The 21,905-nt window shown below is 47.8% G+C and overlaps 1 protein-coding gene across 5 annotated transcripts; it reads right to left on the bottom strand.

Annotated features, from left to right (window-relative positions):
* Nucleotides 1-209: 209 nt before the first annotated feature.
* Nucleotides 210-19,780, bottom strand: NR1I3 (nuclear receptor subfamily 1 group I member 3). Of its 5 annotated transcripts, none has more exons than XM_035098288.3 (10): nucleotides 19,615-19,780; nucleotides 19,113-19,203; nucleotides 17,688-17,903; nucleotides 16,842-16,972; nucleotides 11,599-11,795; nucleotides 8,008-8,222; nucleotides 6,640-6,785; nucleotides 4,457-4,573; nucleotides 2,702-2,822; nucleotides 210-1,587 (listed from the first exon to the last, which is right to left on the bottom strand). In XM_035098288.3, the coding sequence occupies exons 3-10, from the start codon at nucleotides 17,888-17,890 to the stop codon at nucleotides 1,449-1,451; spliced, it is 1,269 nt and encodes a 422-aa protein (XP_034954179.1). In that variant the 5' UTR covers nucleotides 17,891-17,903; nucleotides 19,113-19,203; nucleotides 19,615-19,780; the 3' UTR covers nucleotides 210-1,448. The 5 variants fall into 5 exon arrangements, with proteins under 5 accessions (XP_034954179.1, XP_034954182.1, XP_088515412.1 ...); XM_035098291.3 differs by having other exon boundaries at nucleotides 2,702-2,807; nucleotides 19,615-19,768; XM_088659286.1 differs by having other exon boundaries at nucleotides 6,640-6,782; nucleotides 19,615-19,768.
* Between the last annotated feature and the right edge of the window lie 2,125 nt (nucleotides 19,781-21,905).

The following is a 21,905-nucleotide window of genomic DNA, read 5'->3' as shown; positions in this document are numbered from 1 at the left end:
TAGACTACTATTCCCATCATCCCTGACTTGTTAGCTAGGTCCTGATGGGAGTTGTAGTCCAAAAAAAGCGATTGGATGGGAAACAGAATTTTCGACTTGACCCTGGGGGTGATCCATCGGGGGCTGCTGTTCTGTTCTGTTAAAATTCCTTGGGGGTGATGGAAGAGCTCAGCGTAGGAATGAAGGAAAGAAGCAGGAGACCTCAAAGGTGTACTAGGAGCAAATTTTATTAAGGCTTCAAGCCTTTGAGCTGCAGTTCACTTCACTTGCCCCTGAAGAAATCTCTCAAAGAGCTAGCTGGAAACCTCTTTTACGCTGTCTATTAGTAACTAATTATGGCCAGCTTGAGGGCCTTCTGGTAGTTCCCTCACTGCTAGAAGTGACGTTACAGGGAAGCAGGCAGAGGGACTTCTCAATAATGGCGCCCACCCTGTGGAACGCCCTCCCATCAGATGCCAAGGAGATAAATAATGATACGACTTTCAGAAGACATCTGAAGGCAACCCTGTATTGGGAAGTTTTTAATGTCCGATGTTTCGTTGTGTTTATTCTGTTGGAAGCCACCCAGAGTGACTGGGGCAACCCAGTCCGATGGGCAGGGCATAAGTAATAAATTCTCATCATCAACATCATCACGTTTTCCTGCTCGAAAGTCACTTGGAAAAGTGTGTGCTGCAGCAAAAATGGCACTGCCTCATTTTTAAAGTGCTGTCAAAACAGAGTAGGGGGAGACAAGATAGCTTTCCATACTCTGAAGCCTGCTGCGTTGTGCCTGTACTGATTCTGTTCTGGCCCTAGCCTTGCATCTGATGTGCCCCTGGAAATCCTTCTCGAGCTGTAAATAAACACATTAAACGCGCGCACACATATGCCATCACTTTTTTTTGGGGGGGGGGGAGAGCTCTTTTCCTCCCACAGGACACCAGCTTGATATGCAAAAGCTGCCCTGAAATTCTCACTGTCTGGGGGTGGGTGGGGAGCCCTGGCAGTCGGACTTTGCTTTCATGATCTCGGAAGCCTAAAGAGGGCTTCGAGGGGCAGCGCAGGGGGAGCTTAGAGGGGATCAGTGGATCAGACAAGGTTGGCTGCAAGGAGGCTCAGATGATGCTTGGCTAAGCCGGGATCAGCTTGGGGGTGAGGATGGGAGGAACAGGGTTGGCTGCTATTGGCTTAGCTGTGGAAGGAAGATTAGATTGTTGGGGGGGGGGAATATGGGTTTGCAGCAGATGGAGGGGGAAGAGACTGCAGTTCTGCAAAAGTAACCAGCCCTTTGCTCAGGGTAGCAGCGGAAGGGAGCAATGCCTGACTTTCAAGCAGATCCCTAAAACTGCCGGATCTCGAGAGAAGTCTTGGAAAACTTCTGGATCCAGTCTTCCAGGACATAGGTCCCTTTTTACACCTAAAGCAAAACATGAATGAAAGACGCAGCATTCTCCTGGTGCAAGCTTTCAGCTGATAATTTCCGAAAGCAGTGGCGTCATGGTGGTGAGGTCCTGGGTGTCGTGGATATGGAGGATCTGCCGGGTATTTTCGACTTTCAGCGTCCTCAGCTCTGTCAGCAACAGGAGAAGTTTGGCGTAGAGGAACCTGGAGAAGTGGAAGGGAGAAGAAGGCAGCCATCAGTCCTGATGTTTGATGCTCTCTATTACACACACCAAATTTCCATTGGCTCCTTGCCTCAGCACCACACATTTAAGTTATGTTGCTTTAAACAGCTCCGGCGTCCCCCCAAATCACCCTGGGGACTGTAACTTGCTAAGGGCGCTGAGAGTTGTCCAGGAGACCCCCTCACAGAGCTACAGTTCCCAGAGGGATTTAACAATATCCATTCCTCTCCCCAGGGAATTCTGGGAATTGTAGCTCTGTGAGGGGAATAGGGGGTCTCCTAACAATTCTCAGCACCCTTAATAAGCCACAGTTCCCAGGATTCATTGGGGGCAGCAAAGGCTGCTTAAGGGATCTTAAAAGATGTAAGGCTGTACGTTTAAAGCAGTATCATACCACTTTAAAACATCATGGCTTCCTCAAAAGAATCCTGGGAAATGTAGTTTGTGCTGAGCAGGGGTGCCGACTTGAATAAAATATGGGGAGGGGCCCAGGTAAGCCCCGCCCTACAAAATCACAGAACGTGATGCACACACACCATTTGAATGGAAACGCCCGCCAACTTTGGGTGGGCGGCCCCTTCAAATGTTTTATGGGGGGGGCAAAGGGACCTCGGCCCCTAGGAGTTGGCTCCTATGGTGCTGAGAGTTGTTCGGGGACCCCTATTCCTCTCGCAGAGCTACAGTTCCCAGAGTCCCCGGAGGAGAGGGATTGATTGGTAAACCACTCTGGGAATTGCAGCACAAACAAACACACAGCACAAACCTCCATTTTGCCCATTGTGAAGCATGATAACTAGGGGCTGGAAAGTTGGGTTTGTGAGAAAGTGGAAAAGCAGGAACTGTTGAGACAGGTCAGAAAATACATAACAGAAATGTTCTGTGGAAAACTGACTACAGCAGAATACCTATGGCCATCCTAAAAAAACAGGGAGTATGGCCAGTTGCATACCGGTTGCATGAAAACAGTTACATTTGCAAAATAAAGAGCCCATCTGGAAGCCCCCCAAGCAACATCGGGAGGGCCACAGCCCCCCCCCTTGTAGAGAGCACACACACACACACATACCCATGCACAAAGCACTTTCCCTGCTCACCTCCCTTCGGGCAGAGCATGTCGCTGGTCAATGTAGTTTTTTAAAGTTAGAGCGATTTTCTCTTGGGTCTGGTCAATCACCTCTCGCTGTGTGACGTCCACGTGGTCTGCAAAGTCGCAGGCTTGGGCAGTGAGAGACAAGGCAGAGGAGAAATGGGGCAAAGGGAGCAGAATTCTCCTCTTGCCCAAAAGGAGCAGTGGCCAACAAAAAAACAACCCACCCACCCAAATGGCTTGCTACTTAGTGCATGCTCAGAGGCACATAGAAAAACGTCCCCCTCTTGAGGAAGATAAACTCTGCATGCACCCAGAGGGCTTGTCTGGAAATGCCAGACTTCTTAAAATAAAGAACGAGGCCGACATACTGTGCTGTGTGATGTGTGTGTGTGTGTATACACACACACATATATGAGCAAATGGCACTTCATCCATGCTTTCTCTGGATCCCTTTTGAGATTCAGTTAATCATGGGAATAATAGATACAGGCCACTCCCCATTTACGAAGGGGTTACGTTACGAGGCACCACATGTTTAACTACCTACCTGCCCACTGACTGTCTCTCCAGAGTGGTGCATGCTCTAGTTATCTCTCGCTTGGACTACTGCAATGCGCTCTACGTGGGGCTACCTTTGAAGGTGACCCGGAAACTACAACTAATCCAGAATGCGGCAGCTAGACTGGTGACTGGGAGCGGCCGCCGAGATCACATAACACCGGTCCTAAAAGACCTACATTGGCTCCCAGTACGTTTCCGAGCACAATTCAAAGTGTTGGTGTTGACCTTTAAAGCCCTAAACGGCCTCGGTCCGGTATACCTGAAGGAGCGTCTCCACCCCCATCGTTCTGCCCGGACACTGAGGTCCAGCTCCGAGGGCCTTCTGGCGGTTCCCTCATTACGAGAAGCCAAGTTACAGGGAACCAGGCAGAGGGCCTTCTCGGTAGTGGCACCCACCCTGTGGAATGCCCTCCCACTAGAGGTCAAAGAGAACAATTACCAGACCTTTAGAAGGCATCTCAAGGCAGCCCTGTTTAGGGAAGCTTTTAATGTTTGATGGATTTCTGTATTTTAGAATTTCTGTTTTTTTTGGAAGCCGCCCAGAGTGGCTGGGGGAACCCGGCCAGATGGGCGGGGTATAAATAATAAATTATTATTATTATTATTATAACTGAAATTACGTATATTGGGAACACCATTGGGATGCTATACAAACACCACCATCACTCCCTCCCAACTTCCTCCCTCAAACTCCCAATTCTCCTCAACGGTCAGTGCAAAGGCTCATGGGATTGCACTTGCAAAGGCTTGTAGGATTGCTAAGCGCCTTTTTTGCCCTTTCTGGGCTCGTTTTTGCCATTTTAAAAGTCACTTCCAGGTTTGGCGCAATGCCCGTGTGGTCACGCACCAATGGGACGTGCATCGACTGGCTGTTGCCTGTATGATGCTGCGATTAACAAAAAAAAATTATTTATAAGCACACTTATAAGGCATTTTTATTCCACCTCTCCTTCCAACAAGCTCAAGGTGGCGTATATGGTTCTATCTCCGTGTTGTCCTCTGAACAACCCTGTGAGGTAGGCCAGGCTGAGAGGCTGCGACTAGGTCACCCGGTGAGCTTCCTGGCTGAGTGGGGATTTGAACCCTGGTCTGCCAGGTCTTAGTCCAATGCTCTAACTGAGCAGGTGTGGGGACCTCCTGCCTTTCAGAAAGGGTGGCGATGGTGCAACGTGTTGCTACTGGGATGCGGACGACTTACCCGGGTAGAACAACACCAGGGCTTGGAGCAGAACGTATTCAGCCTCGTGTAGCCTCAGCTTCTTCAAGCTGATGTGGAACTTCAGCAGTGGCTCCAGGTAGATCTGCTGGAATCCAGCTGGAGGAGAAGACAGGGTGGTTGATAAAGTGGGTCTCTGTCTATTGTGGGCCTGTGGTGCTTACGACATGTACTGTAGTGGAACAAATTGCCCACAGAAGGAACCAATCTTTGGTGGTGAGAGATGTTGGGGTTGGCCTAGGGTGTGGTTGATTATTTGTGGTTGGCTGTGGTGGTCTTTGTTTCGTGTGTGAGTGGGGTGGGTGGGTGTTTTGGATCAGGTTAGCCATATTGAGTGAGTGCTGAGTACTCACTAGAAGGACAGATCCTGAAGCTGAGGCTCCAATACTTTGGCCACCTCATGAGAAGAGAAGACTCCCTGGAAAGGACCCTGATGTTGGGAAAGATGGAGGGCACAAGGAGAAGGGGGCGGCAGAGGACGAGATGGTTGGACAGTGTTCTCGAAGCTACGAACATGAGTCTGACCAAACTGCGGGAGGCAGTGCAAGACAGGAGTGCCTGGCGTGCTCTGGTCCATGGGGTCACGAAGAGTCGGACACAACTAAACAACAACAGCCATACTGATTTGTATGCTGTTGGTGGATTTTTGTCATTGTCTTGTTGGGCTGTGTATGTGATAAAGGGGAGCCATACCGAGGTGAAGCCGTCTTCTTCTATTTGTCCCCATGTCAGTTTCAGCTTACAGTATTGGTTAATTTTTCTAGTAAGGCTGCTTCCCATACTATCTGGTACCATTGGTCCATGCTTACTCCTGACAGGTCTTTCCAGTGTCTGGTTATGGTGTTTCTGGCTGCTGAGAGTAAGTGGGTTATGAGTTCTTTGTGGTGTAAGTGGGCATTATTGTTTTGGAAGATGTTTAGTAAGGCCAATTCTGACAAAAAAAAACCCCACATATATTAAGTAAAATAGAAACATCGTCACCCACCCCCACCCATCTTTCCCCGTCTACCTCTTTCCCCCTTTTCTTCCCAGTGTCTCAACAAAGGAAACTGATTTGTAAAATGTTATGAGAGACATTGCACATATTTTTGTAAATCAAGAAAATCTTTAATAATAATAATAATAATAAAACCAAAACAAGGAAAAAGAAGGAACCAATCTGAGGTCACAGGTCTAGCCCCTCCAGGAGCCTCTGCTGTGCTAAATACTCCCCTCTGACCACAGGAGGGAGCATTCACACAACATAATCCAATTATGGGTCTCTTGCTAGATTGGTTGTATGAACCCCATGAGCAAAATTGGTTCCAGAAGGCGGCCAGGTCAGGACAAGGGGTGAAAGAACCCAGGAAAGAATCCAGCGCCCCCCACAGGGCTCTTTTCCCCACTTAGCATCATTTGCCTCAGAAAACAGGAGCGTATTATTATTATTATTATTATTATTATTATTATTATTATTATTATTATTATTTCTAGACCGCCCTTCATCAGAGGATCGCAAGGAAGTTTACAATATAAAAACACAAAAATGCATAACATAACGAAAAACAATAGCTCGTGTGAATTCTCCCTGAATTCATGTACCCACACTGCTGCTTCCAGGGTAATTTCTCTAACCCTGCCCAGGAAGCATAATCACGGCAGCCATAAATTGTGCTGCATACATTCTGTTGGTTAGGAATGCTAACAACTGGATTGTACAGACTGAATGCTAAATTTATTATGAAAGTACTAGTGCCTGGAAACAAAAACTGCAAGACAAGACAGCTTTCCTTTGTACAATTAGCAAAGAGGCTAGGAAATTGTTATTTGGAAGTTTTGTGGGAGTTTTAAAAATGCCTAATGGGCTGGGCCAGTCGTGGCCCACAGTGACAGCCACCAACTTGGATGTCCTTGCAAAACAATTGAACATATTCATGGAGGAAGAAGCGATCAATGGCTACTAGCCATAACGACTGTGTCCTGTCTCCACTCTTGGAAGGCGGCATGCCTCAGGATACCAGCTGAGGGGAATCCCAAGTGAGGAGAGCGGTTTTCCAGTCAGGTCTCATTTGTGGGCTTTCATTAGGGATCTGGTTGGCCAGAGAGAGCCTGAGAGAGCCTTAGGACGGTGTCCTGCTCCCAGTCACATGGCAGCTGTGGGACTCTCTAGACTTCCAGAGACTTACTCAGGGCGCCATCTTGGATGGTGTAGCAATGTTGGCCGCATTCCCAAGCTTTGGTCTCCTCATTGAAGACTGTGTTGAACCGGATCTGACAGATCTCCAGGGTGGCGCCTTTGAGGAGTGAGATTTGATCATCGATTGGCAAACTTCTGGTTGGGGGAGGGAGGGGAAAACATGTTAAGTGGTAAGACAGGCTCAAAGTTTCAGAACCAATCCCTAGCCTTGAGGTGGGAAGCTTGTGACCTTGTAGATGTTGTTGAACTACAGTATTACTCAATCACCCTTGACTTAGAGATTGGTTCATTTGTCAATTCTGGTTTCTCTCCATTTCTCATCTTTCCAACATCCTCCACATTTCCACATCGGTATTGCAATTTTATTTTAAAAATAACAATAGTGCCAACTTCTCCTAATATAAACATTTGTATGCAATTTTGCCGCATATACCTAATTTTGCAAAGCGATTTTCCCTAATAGAATGTATTTTTGCCTGTTGCATTCACTATTTTTTTTTTTAATGCTCAATTTATTAAACGTTTAAAGTCAGCCTTTTCACACATGTGACTTGGCCAGAGAACTGTGTTGCAAAACTTGGAGAAGTGCAAATTTCAAAGGCCAGCTGTGTTTTGGTCTGCAGACTGTTTTGGAAAGAATTGTAGAGTTGGAAGGGACCCCGAGGGTCATCTAAGTCCAACCCACTGCCATGCAGGAATCTGAGCTAAAGCATCCAGGACAGATGACCACCCAACCTCTGCTCAAGAACCTCCAAGGAAGGAGAGCCCAACACTTCTTGAGGGAGTCCGTTCCACTGGCAAACAGCTCTTACTGTCAGAAAGTTCTTCCTGATACAGTATTTAGTTGGAATCTCCTTTCTTGTAACTTGGACTGAGCATGTTCACAGAGCGGCTATTTTGCACCTGGTTCTGGTTGCCTTACGCACACACACACTCTTTCGGCATTCATCACCTGTGAGTCATCAGCAGGCAATACGGGACAGAGGTCACCTCTGGGTGACTGGTTTATTGAGCACCCACCTTGATCTGTTTGCACAACCTTTGTGGAGAGTTCAGACAACATTGCGTCAAGCAATTGCCTCCCCACACTTCCCAGCATGTTTCCGCAATGCTTTTTCTTATCGCAAAAAAGGGGAGGGTTTGGGGGCGGGGGAGGAAGCAGGTCTGATGCACGGGAGAGGCTTTAATCATATGACCTAAATATGTCCGTATGTGATTGAATCTCCTGCACGAAAATAGCAACAGTCTGGAAGCTTCCTTAATTTAGATCAGAGTTCCCCATTAGTAGTCACATGTTGACTTCTGGAGGATGCAGGAGGGTGAATACAGACCCTTTTCTTCACAGTGAGGCACTCACCTAAAAGACGGTATGGCCTTGGCAAACTGGATCACTTGCTGGATCATGAAGGTGCTGATGTCGGCAAAGAGCGGCAAGAGGTTGAACACATCGGGGAGGACCTCTTCCGGGAAGCTCTCCATGTGGTCTTGAGGACTGTAGGGGCACATGGGGGGGACAGACGCATCCTGGGGGCTCTGAGATCTCTGGCTGTGGATGGAGAGACGCACCGCTGGCTGGAGGGGAGATGCTGGTTAAGTGGGGCTCACAATAAATCTCCTTTCGTTGAACCCCAAGACCATCTCAGCCTCCTTTCTTTCTCCCACCAACTTCTGATCCTAAGCATCTAGTCCTCATGAGAAATGCATGGAAATTGGTCAAGCCGGCCTGTAAGGCAGCCATTCGCCTGATCAATCGCAGCGAGTTAAGGATCGTCATTGGTATATTTGTTTATTTATTTAATGCCACCCATCTGACTGGGTTGCCCCCCACCGCTCTGGGCGGCTTCCAACAATTATGAAACCACAGTAAAAGATCAAAACTTCCCTATACAGGGCTGCCTTCAGATGTCTTCTAAAAGTTGTGTAGTTCCAGGGGCGTAGCCAGGATCAAAACTAGGGGGGGGGGGAAGCCATGGTCGTTCAGGGGTGGGGCCAAGGCACGGGAGGGGAGGGGCCACGAAGTGGGAATGTGGGCGGGGCTACAGGGCCAGCGCGCCTGATGACATCGTGGTGGTGGCGGCGGCGGCCACCTTGTGCTTCTGGGGCTGGCAGCGTTGGCGGCTACCCTGCTTGGCTGGAGAGGACGGGAGGGTCGAGCAGGCGAGAGGGGGTGGCAGGGTGGGCGAGGCAAGGCACGGCCGCAGCCACGACGGCTCCGAGGCGTTGCTGCATATCAGCATAATATTTCAACCATGGTTCAAGCCCCACCTTAGGAAAAAATTCCTGCATTGCAGGGGGTTGGACTAGATGACCCTTGTGGTCCCTTCCGACTACAATTCTATGATTCTATTGATATATTACCATAGAATATGCATCATTCTGCTTTCTTGAATTGTCCTACTCCTAGGCATAGCAGCCAACTCCTAGAGGCCTAGGTGCCTCCCCCCCCCAATTACTGGTAAATACCGTACAGTATTTGAAAGAGTCATCCCCCCATGTTGATGGGCTTTCTATGTGGGGCTTATCTGCCCCCCCCCCGTATTTTATTAAGGATGGAAGAGGGAGGGAAGGAAGGAAGAAATAGAGAGAGGGATAACTCATATTTGTGGGTGCCTCTGGGTGACGCTGTGATGCTGGAACTCTGCATGTACAGAAGCCTTGTAAGCAGCTTTCTCTCTGCTTGATTTACAGCAGGCACGTCCAACAGGTAGATTGTGATCTACCAGTAGATCACTGGATGTCTGTGGTAGATCACTGGTAGGTCACTGGCATCCCTAAAAAAAAGCTCACTCAAAATTTTCCTCCTCCCTAAAAAAAGTTGAACTATGACCTGAAGCCCTAAACAAAAAATGGGCCTCCCTCCCTCCTAAAAGAAGCTCAACAAGTTTGACCTAAACCCCCCAAAACAGGGCTTCCCTTCCTTAAAAAAACTCAACAGCTTTGACCTGAACCCCCCAAAAGGGGGTAGATCACCCCCAGTTTTAAACTCTGTGAGTAGATCAGAGTCTCTTGGGAGGTGGCTACCCCTGATTTACAGTATACAGATGCAGGAGGAGGGGCAGACAGGAACACCACTGCTTTTTATAAACATCACTGTGTCTGTCAAAGCTACAGCCCCCCCTTTCTTATTCACTTCCTTTTAGCCTTGCAGAGCCACCTTAGTCAAATTGAATCCTCTGAGTCTGCACCCTCATTAAATCGCCAATAGAACTTAACCAGAGATAATGTTATTGAGTATGGTGCCAGATAATTTCCCTAACGATAGGAAAAATATATTATTATATGCATGCGCTGCAGCTCGCCTCCTTATAGCAAAGAACTGGAAAGTAGAGAAAGTACCAACAATTGGTGAATGGCAAGTAAAATTAGTGGAATTTATGAACTTGGCAAAGATGACAGCAGCAATTAGAGATATCCCGATACAGAAAAGTAAAGCAGAATGGAAATATGTTGAAGAGTATTTAAAAAAAGAAAAGATAAATACAAGTTTGGTGATATGCTTTGAGTAAAATACATATAGGATGAATAACAAATGGATAATAAATGGAGGAAATGTCAATTTGGTAGATAATGTGGGGACAGAGATAAAGCAGGATAAGGAAGAACTGACAAAGGGAAGCGATGTTCAAACAATAGGAAATGCTTCCCCCCCCTTTTTTTTAATCTGTACTATATTTCTATGTTTATGTATGTGTTGTTTTTTACCTGGTATGTATATGTACATGTGTATGCATACATATTACATATGCATGGGAGTATATATATATGCTATATTCTTTTTTTTTCTTTCTCTTTTTTTTCCTTCTTTTTTTTTCCTCTCCTCTCTTTTTTTCTTCTTCTACCTTTCTCCTATCTCATTGATTTATGTTTTACGATTTTGTTATGTAACTTTGATATATAATTTATGATTTATGGTTTATGTTTTATGATCTCGTTTGTAACTATAAAATACGAAATAAAGGTATTTAATTTTTTTTAAAAAAATCGCCAATAGAACTCTTAATGCTCCTGAATGCTCATTAACAACTCCCACTTAAGAACAATAGGGTGAAATGGTCAGCTATCGAATCTTGCCTGGGGATATATGCTCCATTGTCTTAACTGCTTAACTACTGGTAGCCACTTTGCTTTATTTATTTGATGTGTTTTTGTTACAGCTGTGTCCCCTCCCCCCCCAGCAAGCGGAGACTTAGCTGCTCTTGCTAAAGCAAAGCCCTTTCCACTTCAGTTTTTGGAGGGGAAAAGTGCTGGTTATGGTCTGTAAAATACATTAATTTTTTGCTTCTAGGGGGGGCAGCTGCCCCCTCCTGCCCCCCCTGCCTACGCCCATGTGTAGTTCTTTATCTCCTCGACATCTGATGGGAGGGCGTTCCACAGGGCGGGCGCCACTACTGAGAAGGCCCTCTCATAGCTGCCAAGTTATCCCTTTTTTTAAGGGAAATTCCCTTATGCTGAATAGGCTTCCTTGTGAGAAAAGGGAAAACTTGGCAGCTATGGGCCCTCTGCCTGGCTCCCTGTACACTTCTCATGGTGAGGGAACCACCAGAAGGCCCTTGGAGCTGGACCTCAGTGTCTGGGCTGAGCGATGGGGGTGGAGATGCTCCTTCAGATATACTGGGCTGTTTTAAGGCTTTAAAAGTCAGCACCTACACTTTGAATTGTCCTCAGAAGCATACTAGGAGCCAATGTAGATATTTTAGGACCGGTGTGATATTTTCTTTCCAGCAACACCTGCAAAACATTGTGTAGGTCTCTCCTGGTACATGAATCAATTCAGGGATGAGGGACCCCTTTCTAAGGAATGCTGAGCTCCAATTCCCATCACCCCTGACCATTGGCCAGACTGGCTGCTGGGAGCTGGAGTCCAACAACAGCACCTGGGGAGGGGGCACAGGGTGTTCCTCCCCCCTCATTCCTGAAACAAACCGTCTGGAACTCCTGCAAAGCTCACCTGGTAGTGGTTGAACTGAGAGAAGCTGGAGTCAAAGGTTTTCTTGTGGGCTTCGGTGAGGATTTCAATCAACTGTTCCTGCTCCGCTGTGAGGCCGGTTTCCTCAGGTGGCTCAATTGAGGCTGGACTCTGTTCTTGGTGCTTCTTCTGCCGCCTCAGCGCACGCCGCACATGCAAAGCTTCCTCTGACATTATCACTGTGTCAGAAACGAAAAAGACACCAATAAGAATCAGAACAAGAACTCAGGCCATCATTACCATTCAATAATAAGAATAATCCCTATTAACAAACCAACAGTGGACATAAAAAGCGAAAATGCATACAATTTATGTGACAAACTTAATGTTTAAATAGTCTTCGCAAACTGAAAGTTTTTCAATATAATTTCTCAATTCAATAGTATCTAATTGAATTGTACAGGTTCCAGTTCCATAAGGAGTCTTTTGACGTGAAATATCAACACAGTATTCGATATTTCATGTCAAAAGACTCCTTATGGAACTGGAACCTGTACAATGCAATTAGATACTATTGAATTGAGAAATTATATTGAAAAACTTTCAGTTTGCGAAGACTATTTAAAGCAGGCATCCCCAAATTGCGGCCCTCCAGATGTTTAGGCCTACAACTCCCATGATCCCTAGCTAACAGGACCAGTGGTCAGGGATGATGGGAATTGTAGTCCAAAACCTCTGGAGGGCCGAAGTTTGGGGATGCCTGAAACATTAAGTTTGTCACATAAATTGTATGTATTTTCGCTTTTTATGTTCACTGTTGGTTTGTTAATAGGGATTCTTATTATTGAACGGTAATGGTGGCCTGAGTCCTTGTTCTGATTCTTATTTGTGTGTATATTAACAAGAACTCCAATTTTGTAATAGAAATGATAAGGAAGCAGTGCTCAAAGGAGAAGCTTGTGCAGATCCAAGCTGAGTGCGGACGGGGGGGGGGCAGGGAACTACCAGGGACCTGATAAACCAAACTCCCCACCACTAAGGGTGGGTATAGGGGTGAGGGAGGGATTAGATTCACGTCTCCTCTGAAGCCAAATCTTTCCAATCTACACTTTCCGAACGGACCATAACACAGCCATCCTCCGAAATTCACATTTCCCTGATTTTTACTATTTTACTGAATTTTACTATGCAGGTTGTCAACCAAAAAAACCCCCAGATCTATTAGGTGAAAGGAGGCACGAACATATTGGTGAAAACGGCACACGCACAAAAGCATTATATTAGGGGGAATTGCTCGCAAAGATGTGCATGTTAATCAAAACTCCATATAAATACGTGCTCGTTGGGAGACATTTGCACTAAAAGGCTGGTGAATATTCATGAGGATTTAAACAAACCCCACAAATTGCTGCAAAATGCGGCAAACTGAATTTAAAACGGGAAAGATGAGAAAACAGAGAGAATCGGGATGAACTGGTCCTTCCATCCCTGAGAGAGCGGGATGCATTTAGTTCCTCTCAGCTTCTCATTTTTCCCAGTCTCAAGGACAGTTCTCCACATTTCCACAGCAGTGTGTGGATTTTTGTCAAGTCCTCAGGAAAATTCACCAGCATTTTAGCGCAAATTTCTCCTAACAGACACATGTTTATATGGATTTTTGCCCTATATACTTTTTTTTTTCAAAGTTCCCTAGTAAAATGCATTCCTATACACACTTTGGGGACTACTCTAATGGCTTCCTGTGATTAAGTGTGTAGTCTGGGAGCATCCCAAGGGCCAGACAGAGAGCCCTGGAGGGCCACAATTTGCCCCTGGCCGGTGGTTCCCTACCTCAGCTCCTAACTGTGGCACCATGCCAACTCTTAATATTAATAATAATGGAGAGTGTGTAATAACACACATTCCATGGCTAAGTTGTGGCTCTTGAAACCAGGTTCTAACCCCCATGGGCTTCGCCACTGTCCAAATTAAGCCCTGTTGCATCATCTTGGTGGGTCAGCTGCCTGTGGCAGGCAGGGCACAACACTGTCAGAAAGGTTTTGCCACTGCATCGGCCTCTTTGCAACGCTGCTTTCTTTCTTTCTTTCTTTCTTCCTTCCCCCACTGTCGGTGTCCAGCTGAACTTGCTTAAGATTCTGCAGAGAGAAACCCCAATTGATTTGCAACACTTCCCCCCCCCCTTTCTCGATTCACTTTACAGGGTTGCCTCTTGCTAGAAGCTCCTTAATGGAATTCTGCAGAGAGGGTCAGGTGCGATTCGAAGCTGTTTGCGGGCAGATCGAGGCGGTATTTCTTTTCTTTTCTTAAAACACACACGCACAACAACAACAACACGGCTACATCACAGTCCGACTGCAGCACGGAACAGCCTCTTGTGTAAGGAGACTGCAATGCATCACCTTCTGACAGTCTCTCAAACAGCGCTGATGCTCCGCTCTCGCCTTCCTCTCTCCACAAAGCCCTGGGGTGTGCAGCAGGATTCATCCTGGACCAGATTACTGTCTGCCCACACACCTACCTCACCCCACCCCACTGCCCCCATCAGATTAATCTGTGCTCAGGCAGAGGCCCGGTTTGTTTGTTTTATTGGTTTGGCTCTGCTGCCAGCCTGCTCTGAGAGGGAGATCTTTTTTCCCCCTTTTAAGTGTCTGGCTTCTGCAGCTGGAGGAGGGAGATGACTCTATTCTTGCTCCTCTCTGGCAGTTTCTTTTAATGAAATCTGACCCTTTGGGCCAGTCGATGCAGAGGAAAAGCTGGCTGGGCGGCCTCAAATCCACCCAGCTTTCCAGCGCAGTGTATAGTTCCCTGGAGAGAGGATGCGGCTTTGCTAACAGCCTCCTCCTCCTCCTCCCTCCTCCCTCTCCGCACAACCCTACAGCTGCTTCCAATCCTTCTTCTTTTCTGAGGATGGCTTTGCAGAAGCAAAGAAGCTGAAGGCTTCTTCTGCTCAGGATAACACCGAAAGATCCTTTGAGAGTGCTCATCTTGTGCTGTTTACGTGTGTGTGTGTGTGTGTGTGTGTGTGTGTGTGTGTGTGTGTGTGTCTGAATGTTGTTGCTATCATTAAAGGTAAAGGGACCCCTGACAGTTAGGTCCAGTCGCGGATGACTCTGGGGTTGCGGTGCTCATCTCACTTTATTGGCCGAGGGAGCTGGCGTACAGTTTCCAGGTCATGACTAAGCTGCTTCTGGCGAACCAGAGCAGTGTGCGGAAACGCCGTTTACCTTCCCCGGGCCGGAGCGGTCCCTATTTATCTACTTGCACTTTGACGTACTTTCGAACTGCTAGGTGGGCAGGAGCTGGGACCGAGCAACGGGAGCTCACCCCGTCGCAGGGATTCGAAGTGTCAACCTTCTGATCGGCAAGCCCTAGCCTCTGCGGTTTAACCCACAGCGCCACCCGCGTCCCTGCTATCATTATAGAGCTGGGGAAAGTTTCCCAAAAGGACCACCAAAATAATCAACAAGGGGCCGGAGTAACTCCTGTGTGGCGAAACATTACAACATTTGGGGACTTTTTAGTTTCAAGAAAAGGCAAGGAAGAGCAGGCATGACATGGGGCATGTGAAACGACGCCTGGTGGGATGGGGGGAATGGATAGAGAGGTCTCTCTCATAATATTTAAACTCAGGGACAACCTATGAAGCCCGAATGTTGGAAGATTGGGGACAGGAAAAGAAAGTACGGTGGAACCTTGGTTCTCGAATGGCTTAGTTAATAAATAAATCGGCTCCCGGACGCTGAAAACCCGGAAGTAAGTGTTCTGGTTTTCTAATGATTTTCAGAAGCCGAACATCTGACGCGGCTTCCGCTTGAGTGCAGGAAGTTCCTGCGACCAATCGGAAGTCGCACATTGGTTTTTGAACGTTTCGGAAGTCTAACGGACCTCCGGAACGGATTGCGTTCGAGAACCAATGTAGCACTGTAGTCCTTTGCATAGTGCAGAGCCAAACTGTGGCAGCTGCTCCCACAAGAGGAAGCGACGGCCACTAGGTTGGACAGCTTTAAAAGAGGATTGGACAAATTCACAGAGGACAAGGCTACCAATGTGACCAGCCCCGACGGTTATATTTTACGTCCACTGTCAGAGGCATTATGCCTCTGATTACCAGCTGCTGGGAATCTGATCTAGCAGGCGTCTCTTTATACTATTATTTATTAAGTTATGAACCGCCTTTTACAAGGCGATTTGCAAACGTGCCATTAAAAAAAGCTGGAAACAGCTTTAAAAGCAGAACATTGACAACAGCAACTAAGGATGAGTTTAAAAACTATACAAAATGAACCCCTAAGGCTGGAAAAAGCCTATCAAAACAAACATGCATTCAGCTGTTTCCTGAATGTGCAGGTAGTGTCTGCCTGTCATATCTCTATATGGCAGGCTTCCTCAACCTCGGCCCTCCAGATGTTTTGAGACTACAATTCCCAGCATCCCTGACCACTGGTCCTGCTAGCTAGGGATCATGGGAGTTGTAGGCAAGAAACATCTGGAGGGCCGAGGTTGAGGAAACCTGCTATATGGGATAGTGTCCCACAAATGGGGGCAGCCCTGCTTGGAGCAGACACCTGATATTTTTGGGAGACTTCAAAGAGAAACTCTCCTGCAGAACGCAGGGACCTTTAAGGAGAACCTCTCTTGTCAAATGCAGTTAAGTGGAAGACAAAAGGACCAGGCCGAAAGAATTGGGGGGTGGGGAAAGAGAGAGAGGCTTCCTGGGTCATATAGTAATAGGAACTAAAAGGAACTCCACAAGCCAGGGCATGAGGGCAGAAGCCATAGTCTGTTTCTTCCCCCCAACCCCTTCCAGGTCTAGTATGACTTTTGTGTTTGACCAGACAGCTTCGTTAATGCTAATAGCTATTGATAGGCAAATATATGGAGGATGGGTATCACAAATGGGATCTGGTAGGAAGATTCAAATCCACCACAGCTGAACTTGTTTAGGCCATAGGATGTAAGTAGGGTTGGGTGAATGTGTCAATTTCAGTTTCTCTCAGTTTCTTGTCTTTACAATCTTAAGTTCAGTTCCCCAGAGTTCCACATGATTTTGAAATAATAATAATAACAATAATAATAATAATAATTACTCAGAACCCTCCGTCTCCCAGAACCCGGCGAGCCTTAAAAGTAGGAAAGCAAAAAGCTCGAAGACACTTAGCGGCAGCCATAGAAATGACGAATGAGGAAGTGGGAGAGACTGGGTAGGGTGGAGATTCACTCGAGACAACACCATTATCCAAGAGGCATTATCCAAGCAAGGAAGAACACTGGCCAAGCACACTTACTGTCTTTCCTCATGCCCACGACGAGGCATTTCTGGTAGCGACATGCCTGGCACTGCCGCCTCTTGGCCTTGGTGATGGTGCAGCTGCGGGTGAAGGGGCAGGTGAACTGGATGCCCTTGATGACGGTCCGCCTGGAAGACAAGGGGGCGGGAACGGGAATTGCCTCACAGTCGCAGCCTGGCATTTCTCTGACTTCTGCAGCCACCTAATGTGTATAAAAATACATAGACTAAGTGTGCCTATAAATGCCACACGTTAGTGACGACGGCACACAAAAAGTCTCTCTAATGGGGGGGACGCAAAAAGTCTCTCTAATGTCTCTCTAATGTGGGGACGTGGGTGGCGCTGTGGGTTAAACCACAGAGCCTAGGGCTTGCCAATCAGGTCAGCGGTTCGAATCCCCGCGACGGGGTGAGCTCCCGTTGCTCGGTCCCAGCTCCTGCCCACACATAGCATTTCAAAAGCCCCTCAAAGTGCAAGTAGATAAATAGTTACCGCTCCAGCAGGAAGGTAAACAGTGTTTCCATGCGCTGCTCTGGTTTGCCAGAAGCGGCTTAGTCATGCTGGCCACATGACCCAGAAGCAGTACACCGGCTCCCTCGGCCAGTAAAGCAAGATGAGTGCTGCAACCCCAGAGTCGTCCGCAACTGGACCTAATGGTCAGGGGTCCCTTTACCTTTACCTTTTAATGTCTCTCTAAGCATACTAACTTCAATCGTGAGAAAGGCGGGGGGAATCCAAACATTGAGTCTTTGCATGCTGGGAAGATGCCCCCTGGATCATTTTCAGAAATAGGCTTACAGAAGTGTGTGTGGGGGGAGTAGAAATAGAGACGGGGAACTGTACCGAAAGAAACCCTTGCAGCCTTCGCAGGTCATGACGTGGAAATGGTAGCCTGTGGCCCGGTCCCCGCACACGGCGCAAGTTTTCTCCTCCCTGTCAAGGTCTGTGTCGCTGCGACTGGAGGCCGTGGGGGCTGGGCTGCCTCCGCTGCAGCTGCTCTCGCCGTCGGAGGGGCACTGCGCGGCGACCCCACGCACCGTTGCCATGTGAGCTGCGGTCCTGGCGATGGTGTGAAGGGAGGAAAATCGGTAACAGGCAGGCCCACCGGCCTATGACACATCAGTGCCTGAGGCTGAAATTCCAAACAACCCTATGCCCACATTTCACTAAGGTTTCAGAGGGTTTGCCCTGGGCATAGCGCCCTCTACTGAAGCCCACCTTCTGTCGATGGGTCTGCCAACCATTTTAATTTCCCACAATGCCCTGTGGGACATTAAAATGGTGGCTAGACTAGACCATCCAGACAGTTCTGCTCAGAGTGCCATGCAGAGGTTTGGTTTTTTTAAAAAAGGTGGGCTCAGAACAGGCACGGGTGGTCAATCTGACGTCCCATTCCATAATGATAATCTTGCTATTTATACCCCACACATCTTACTGGGTTGCCCCAGCCACTCTGGGCAGCTTCCAACCTATAATAAAACATTAAACATTATAAAAATAAAAATAAACCTTCCCTATGCAGGATTGCCTTCAGATGGCTCGGGGTGGGTCGGATAACTCCATACCCTCCAACATTTCTGTAGTGAAAATAGAGACATCCCAAGGAAAAGTGGGACATTCTGGGATCAAATCAGAAACTGGGATGGCTTCTCCAAATCAGGGACGTCCCTGGAAAATAGGGACACTAAGGGGGTTTTCCCTAGTTGATGCCGGTTGCTGAGGCTGGCCTGGCATGCAATCCAGCTGCCCCTGGTTTTTGGCCGGATGTGGCCAACTCTGAATTCTTGAATGCCCCTCTTTATTCGTCAAACACGGCTCTGCAGTGTTCAGGCTCCATAAGAGACCTGGCATCGTCCTAAATTTGTCAATTTGGCCATATCTACACCATACATTTAAAGCACTACCACTCCACTTCTAAAATCCATGTTCTGTGACTTAATCCCAAAGAATCCTAGGAACTGTAGTTTGTTAAGGGTGCTCTCCTACTTCAAAGCAAGAAAAGGGGCATTACCGGAGTTCAAGGAGACATGGCAGCCAGGCGAAAACACTATGGAGGGTGTGGAGCAGGGCAGGTGAGGGGTGTGGCCTCAGGAAGAGGAGGCGTGGCCTGGGGGTTGTTCCGAGGCTCAGGGAGCTTGGCAGGGGGCATATAAGCCTCTCAGGCCTGTAAGCGGCGGCCCAAAAAGTGGGAATCGAGTGACACCTCTTTGGGGCAGCTGGGGGGTGGGGTGGCTGCCCCAAGTGCCTCATAAATCTGAATTAAGGCACCTTGAGTTTACCACCTGTGCGAATGTCACATCCAGCTCCTTCGAAGCGCCTGCGCCTTTGGGTGTAGATAAAAGGGCAGCCGTTACGCAACCTGGAAAGGAAAAAGAACGGGGGGGGGGGGGAGAGAGAGAGAGAGAGAGAGAGAAGGAAAGGAAAGGTCAAGAGAAGAAAGCAACTCTCTCCTGAGTGTCTGGCTCAGCTGGAGGAGAAAAAACAAAGAGCTGCAAAGAAGAAAGCAATAAAAAGACAAACCCCATTTGCAGTCCTGGTTCATTCTGCCCATTCTTCCCCAAACAGACGGCCTTCCTTCCCTACTTTTGGTATATACCTTTTGTGTACAGTACTGAGAAAGGGGGGCTTTGGAGAGAAGCAGCTTTTCTGATCTCTGACCTTTCCTAGGTCCCCCCCTGTCCTGCTCTTCTTCCTCACCATGCCTTCCCCCACTCTTCCAAGGCCACCCCACTCCCCCCCCCCAAAATCCACCCCATAAAGTTGGGCTTACCAGTTGAGTTTCCAGCAGCGTGTGTGTGTGTGTGTGTGTGAGTGGGTGCAAACGGGGTGGGGCAGCTGGGAGGGTTGATGGTGACGGTCTCCCCACAGGGCTGTCACTCGCTGCCGGACTTCTTGTTTGCCTCCCCACTGCCGGTTGTGTCTCTGGGGGGAGAGAGAGAGAGAAAAGGATCTGGATTCTGATAAGGCTACGTGAAATTTGTACTTTGGCCTCGAGGGCATGAAGGATTTGGCAGGCACAGCTGGCGTCCTCAGGGCGGAGGCAAGAAAAGCCGAGGGGGGGGCACAAGGTGAGGTGAGGGAGGTTAGGAGCCAGTACGGAAAGTGGGGGAGCAAAAATGAGGGCTGGGTGGAATCATAAAAGGGGTCGGTGGGTGGGTGCTGGTGCTGCAAACAGTACAGGGTCCTGGCACGGCTGGCTCCACTCCTGTCTTGCTTTTGTAGCTGCATCTGTTGGAGTTCAGCCTGTCACGCAGCTGCTACACAAGTACTGGAGCCCTGCCTGATGTGCAGTGGTGGCAACGGGGGGGGGGACTAGCGTGAGTGGGAAGAGAAGGGGCAAAGTTTATCTCTAGTAGGGTGAGTTGTGTCCCACATGTTAAACTCTGTGAAAGGAAAAAAATATCAATTTATGTTACGCTGACAGGAGCTCAGCAGTGGGGGAAGGAGTTGGGGGTGAGCTTCTTGTTGGGGGGTGCTTGCCTCCTCCTCCCCTGGCACCACCCACATTGATAGTAAGGTAAGAAAAATGGGGGGGGGAGTATACCTGTCCTTAAGTGTGTGTAACAAAATAAAAAAATTCCTTCAGTAGCACCTTAAAGACCAACTAAGTTTTTATTTTGGTATGAGCTTTCGTGTGCATGCACACTTCGTCAGATACACTGAAACAGAATCCACCAGGCCCTTATGTATATTCAGAGGGTGGGGGTGCGGGTGATGGGAATGGGTGATGGGCTGATAGGAGTGGTAAACCTGTTGATGACTGTTAACGACTGTTAATGACTGCAATTGGTCTTGCGGGGGGGAGCAAGGGCTGAGATGCTAAAGAAAGCTTGATCATGTATAATGAGATAAGAATCCTATGTCTTTGTTCATTCCAGGTGGCTCCATGGTTTTAAGCTTGTTAATGAGTTGCAATTCAGCAACTTCTCTTTCCAGTCTGTTTCTGAAATTTTTCTGTAATCAAACAGCTGCTTTGATATCTTGTATAGAATGTCCTGAGAGATTGAAGTGTTCTCCTACTGGTTTCTCTGTCTTGTGGTTCCTGATGTCAGATTTGTGTCCATTTACCCAATTGGGTCTGGTGGATTCTGTTTCAGTGTATCTGACGAAGTGTGCATGCACACGAAAGCTCATACCAAAATACAAACTTAGTTGCTCTTTAAGGTGCTACTGAATTATTTTTTTTATTTTGTTTCGACTCAGACCAACACGGCTACCTACCTGTAACTTAAGTGCGTGTGTTCAGTTCAGTTCATTCCTTGTGAGCGCTGAGTGGTGGTCCTCCTTGGAGCTATGAGAGCCACTGACCACCATTTTTAGAGTTCCTTTATGTGCTTTCCTTCCTGGGGAAGATGAGCAATTCCTGTAGTTCCCATTGTTTCCCCCCCAGAGTTTCTCACCTCGCTCACCTTGCAAATTAAGAGTTCGAAAGACTCTCATCCTAGTGGGCTGTGACTGAACTGGTTATCTCTTTCCCTTCAGATTATCCTAACATTATCTTGATGGTCTCCATTCAAGGGCTGAATAGACTGCACTCAGGCAACTAAATTTGCATGTGCTGACCTTTCTGCAAGGTGTGAGGAACTCAATATATCCCCGAATGCCTTTCAGGAGACAAGAGGCTGGGATCAGACTGGTACCAGCATCACCAAAGGTCAAGAAGATGAAGTATCTCTTGTCATATTAGGTTATGTCAACCTTTCAAATTTACGCCATAAACCAGGGTTTCCCAAACGTGCGCCTCCAGCCATTTTTGGACTACAGTTCGCATCTTCCATTGACCACCGGTCCTGCTAGCTAGGGATGATGGGAGTTGTAGTCCCAAAACAGCTGGAGACTCACGTTTGGGAAACCCTGACATAAACCAGTTCAGATTGACAAATGTCTGTTCACAACTGCATGGATCTGATTGGGTGACTTGGAGTTGAACATGTGACCAGGCTTGGATTTTGGGTGGCGAGGTCTGGTTGTGGCTTTTCTTTTCTTCTGGAGAGGCAGAAGATTCCTGTAATGCACAGGGGGTAGGGGGTTGGAATGGAAGACCTTTAAGGTTCCTTCCAA

The sequence above is a fragment of the Zootoca vivipara genome, chromosome 16 (genome assembly GCF_965207765.1).
Source record: "Zootoca vivipara chromosome 16, rZooViv2.hap1.1, whole genome shotgun sequence".
Lineage (NCBI taxonomy): Eukaryota > Metazoa > Chordata > Lepidosauria > Squamata > Lacertidae > Zootoca > Zootoca vivipara.
The sequence above is the reverse complement of the archived record's forward strand: the minus strand, read 5'-3'. Positions and strand labels throughout refer to the sequence as shown.

Bases quoted from the DNA above. Each gene is read 5' to 3' on its own strand.
- NR1I3 (XM_035098288.3), bottom strand. From the start codon at position 17,890: ATGGCAACGGTGCGTGGGGTCGCCGCGCAGTGCCCCTCCGACGGCGAG. The intron at 8,223-11,598 runs GTGAGCTTTGCA...TCTCCCCTCCAG, and splicing joins CTCAGTTCAACCACTACCAG to CCAGCGGTGCGTCTCTCCAT. The intron at 2,823-4,456 runs GTAAGTCGTCCG...TCACTGCCCAAG, and splicing joins CCTGGTGTTGTTCTACCCGG to CCTGCGACTTTGCAGACCAC.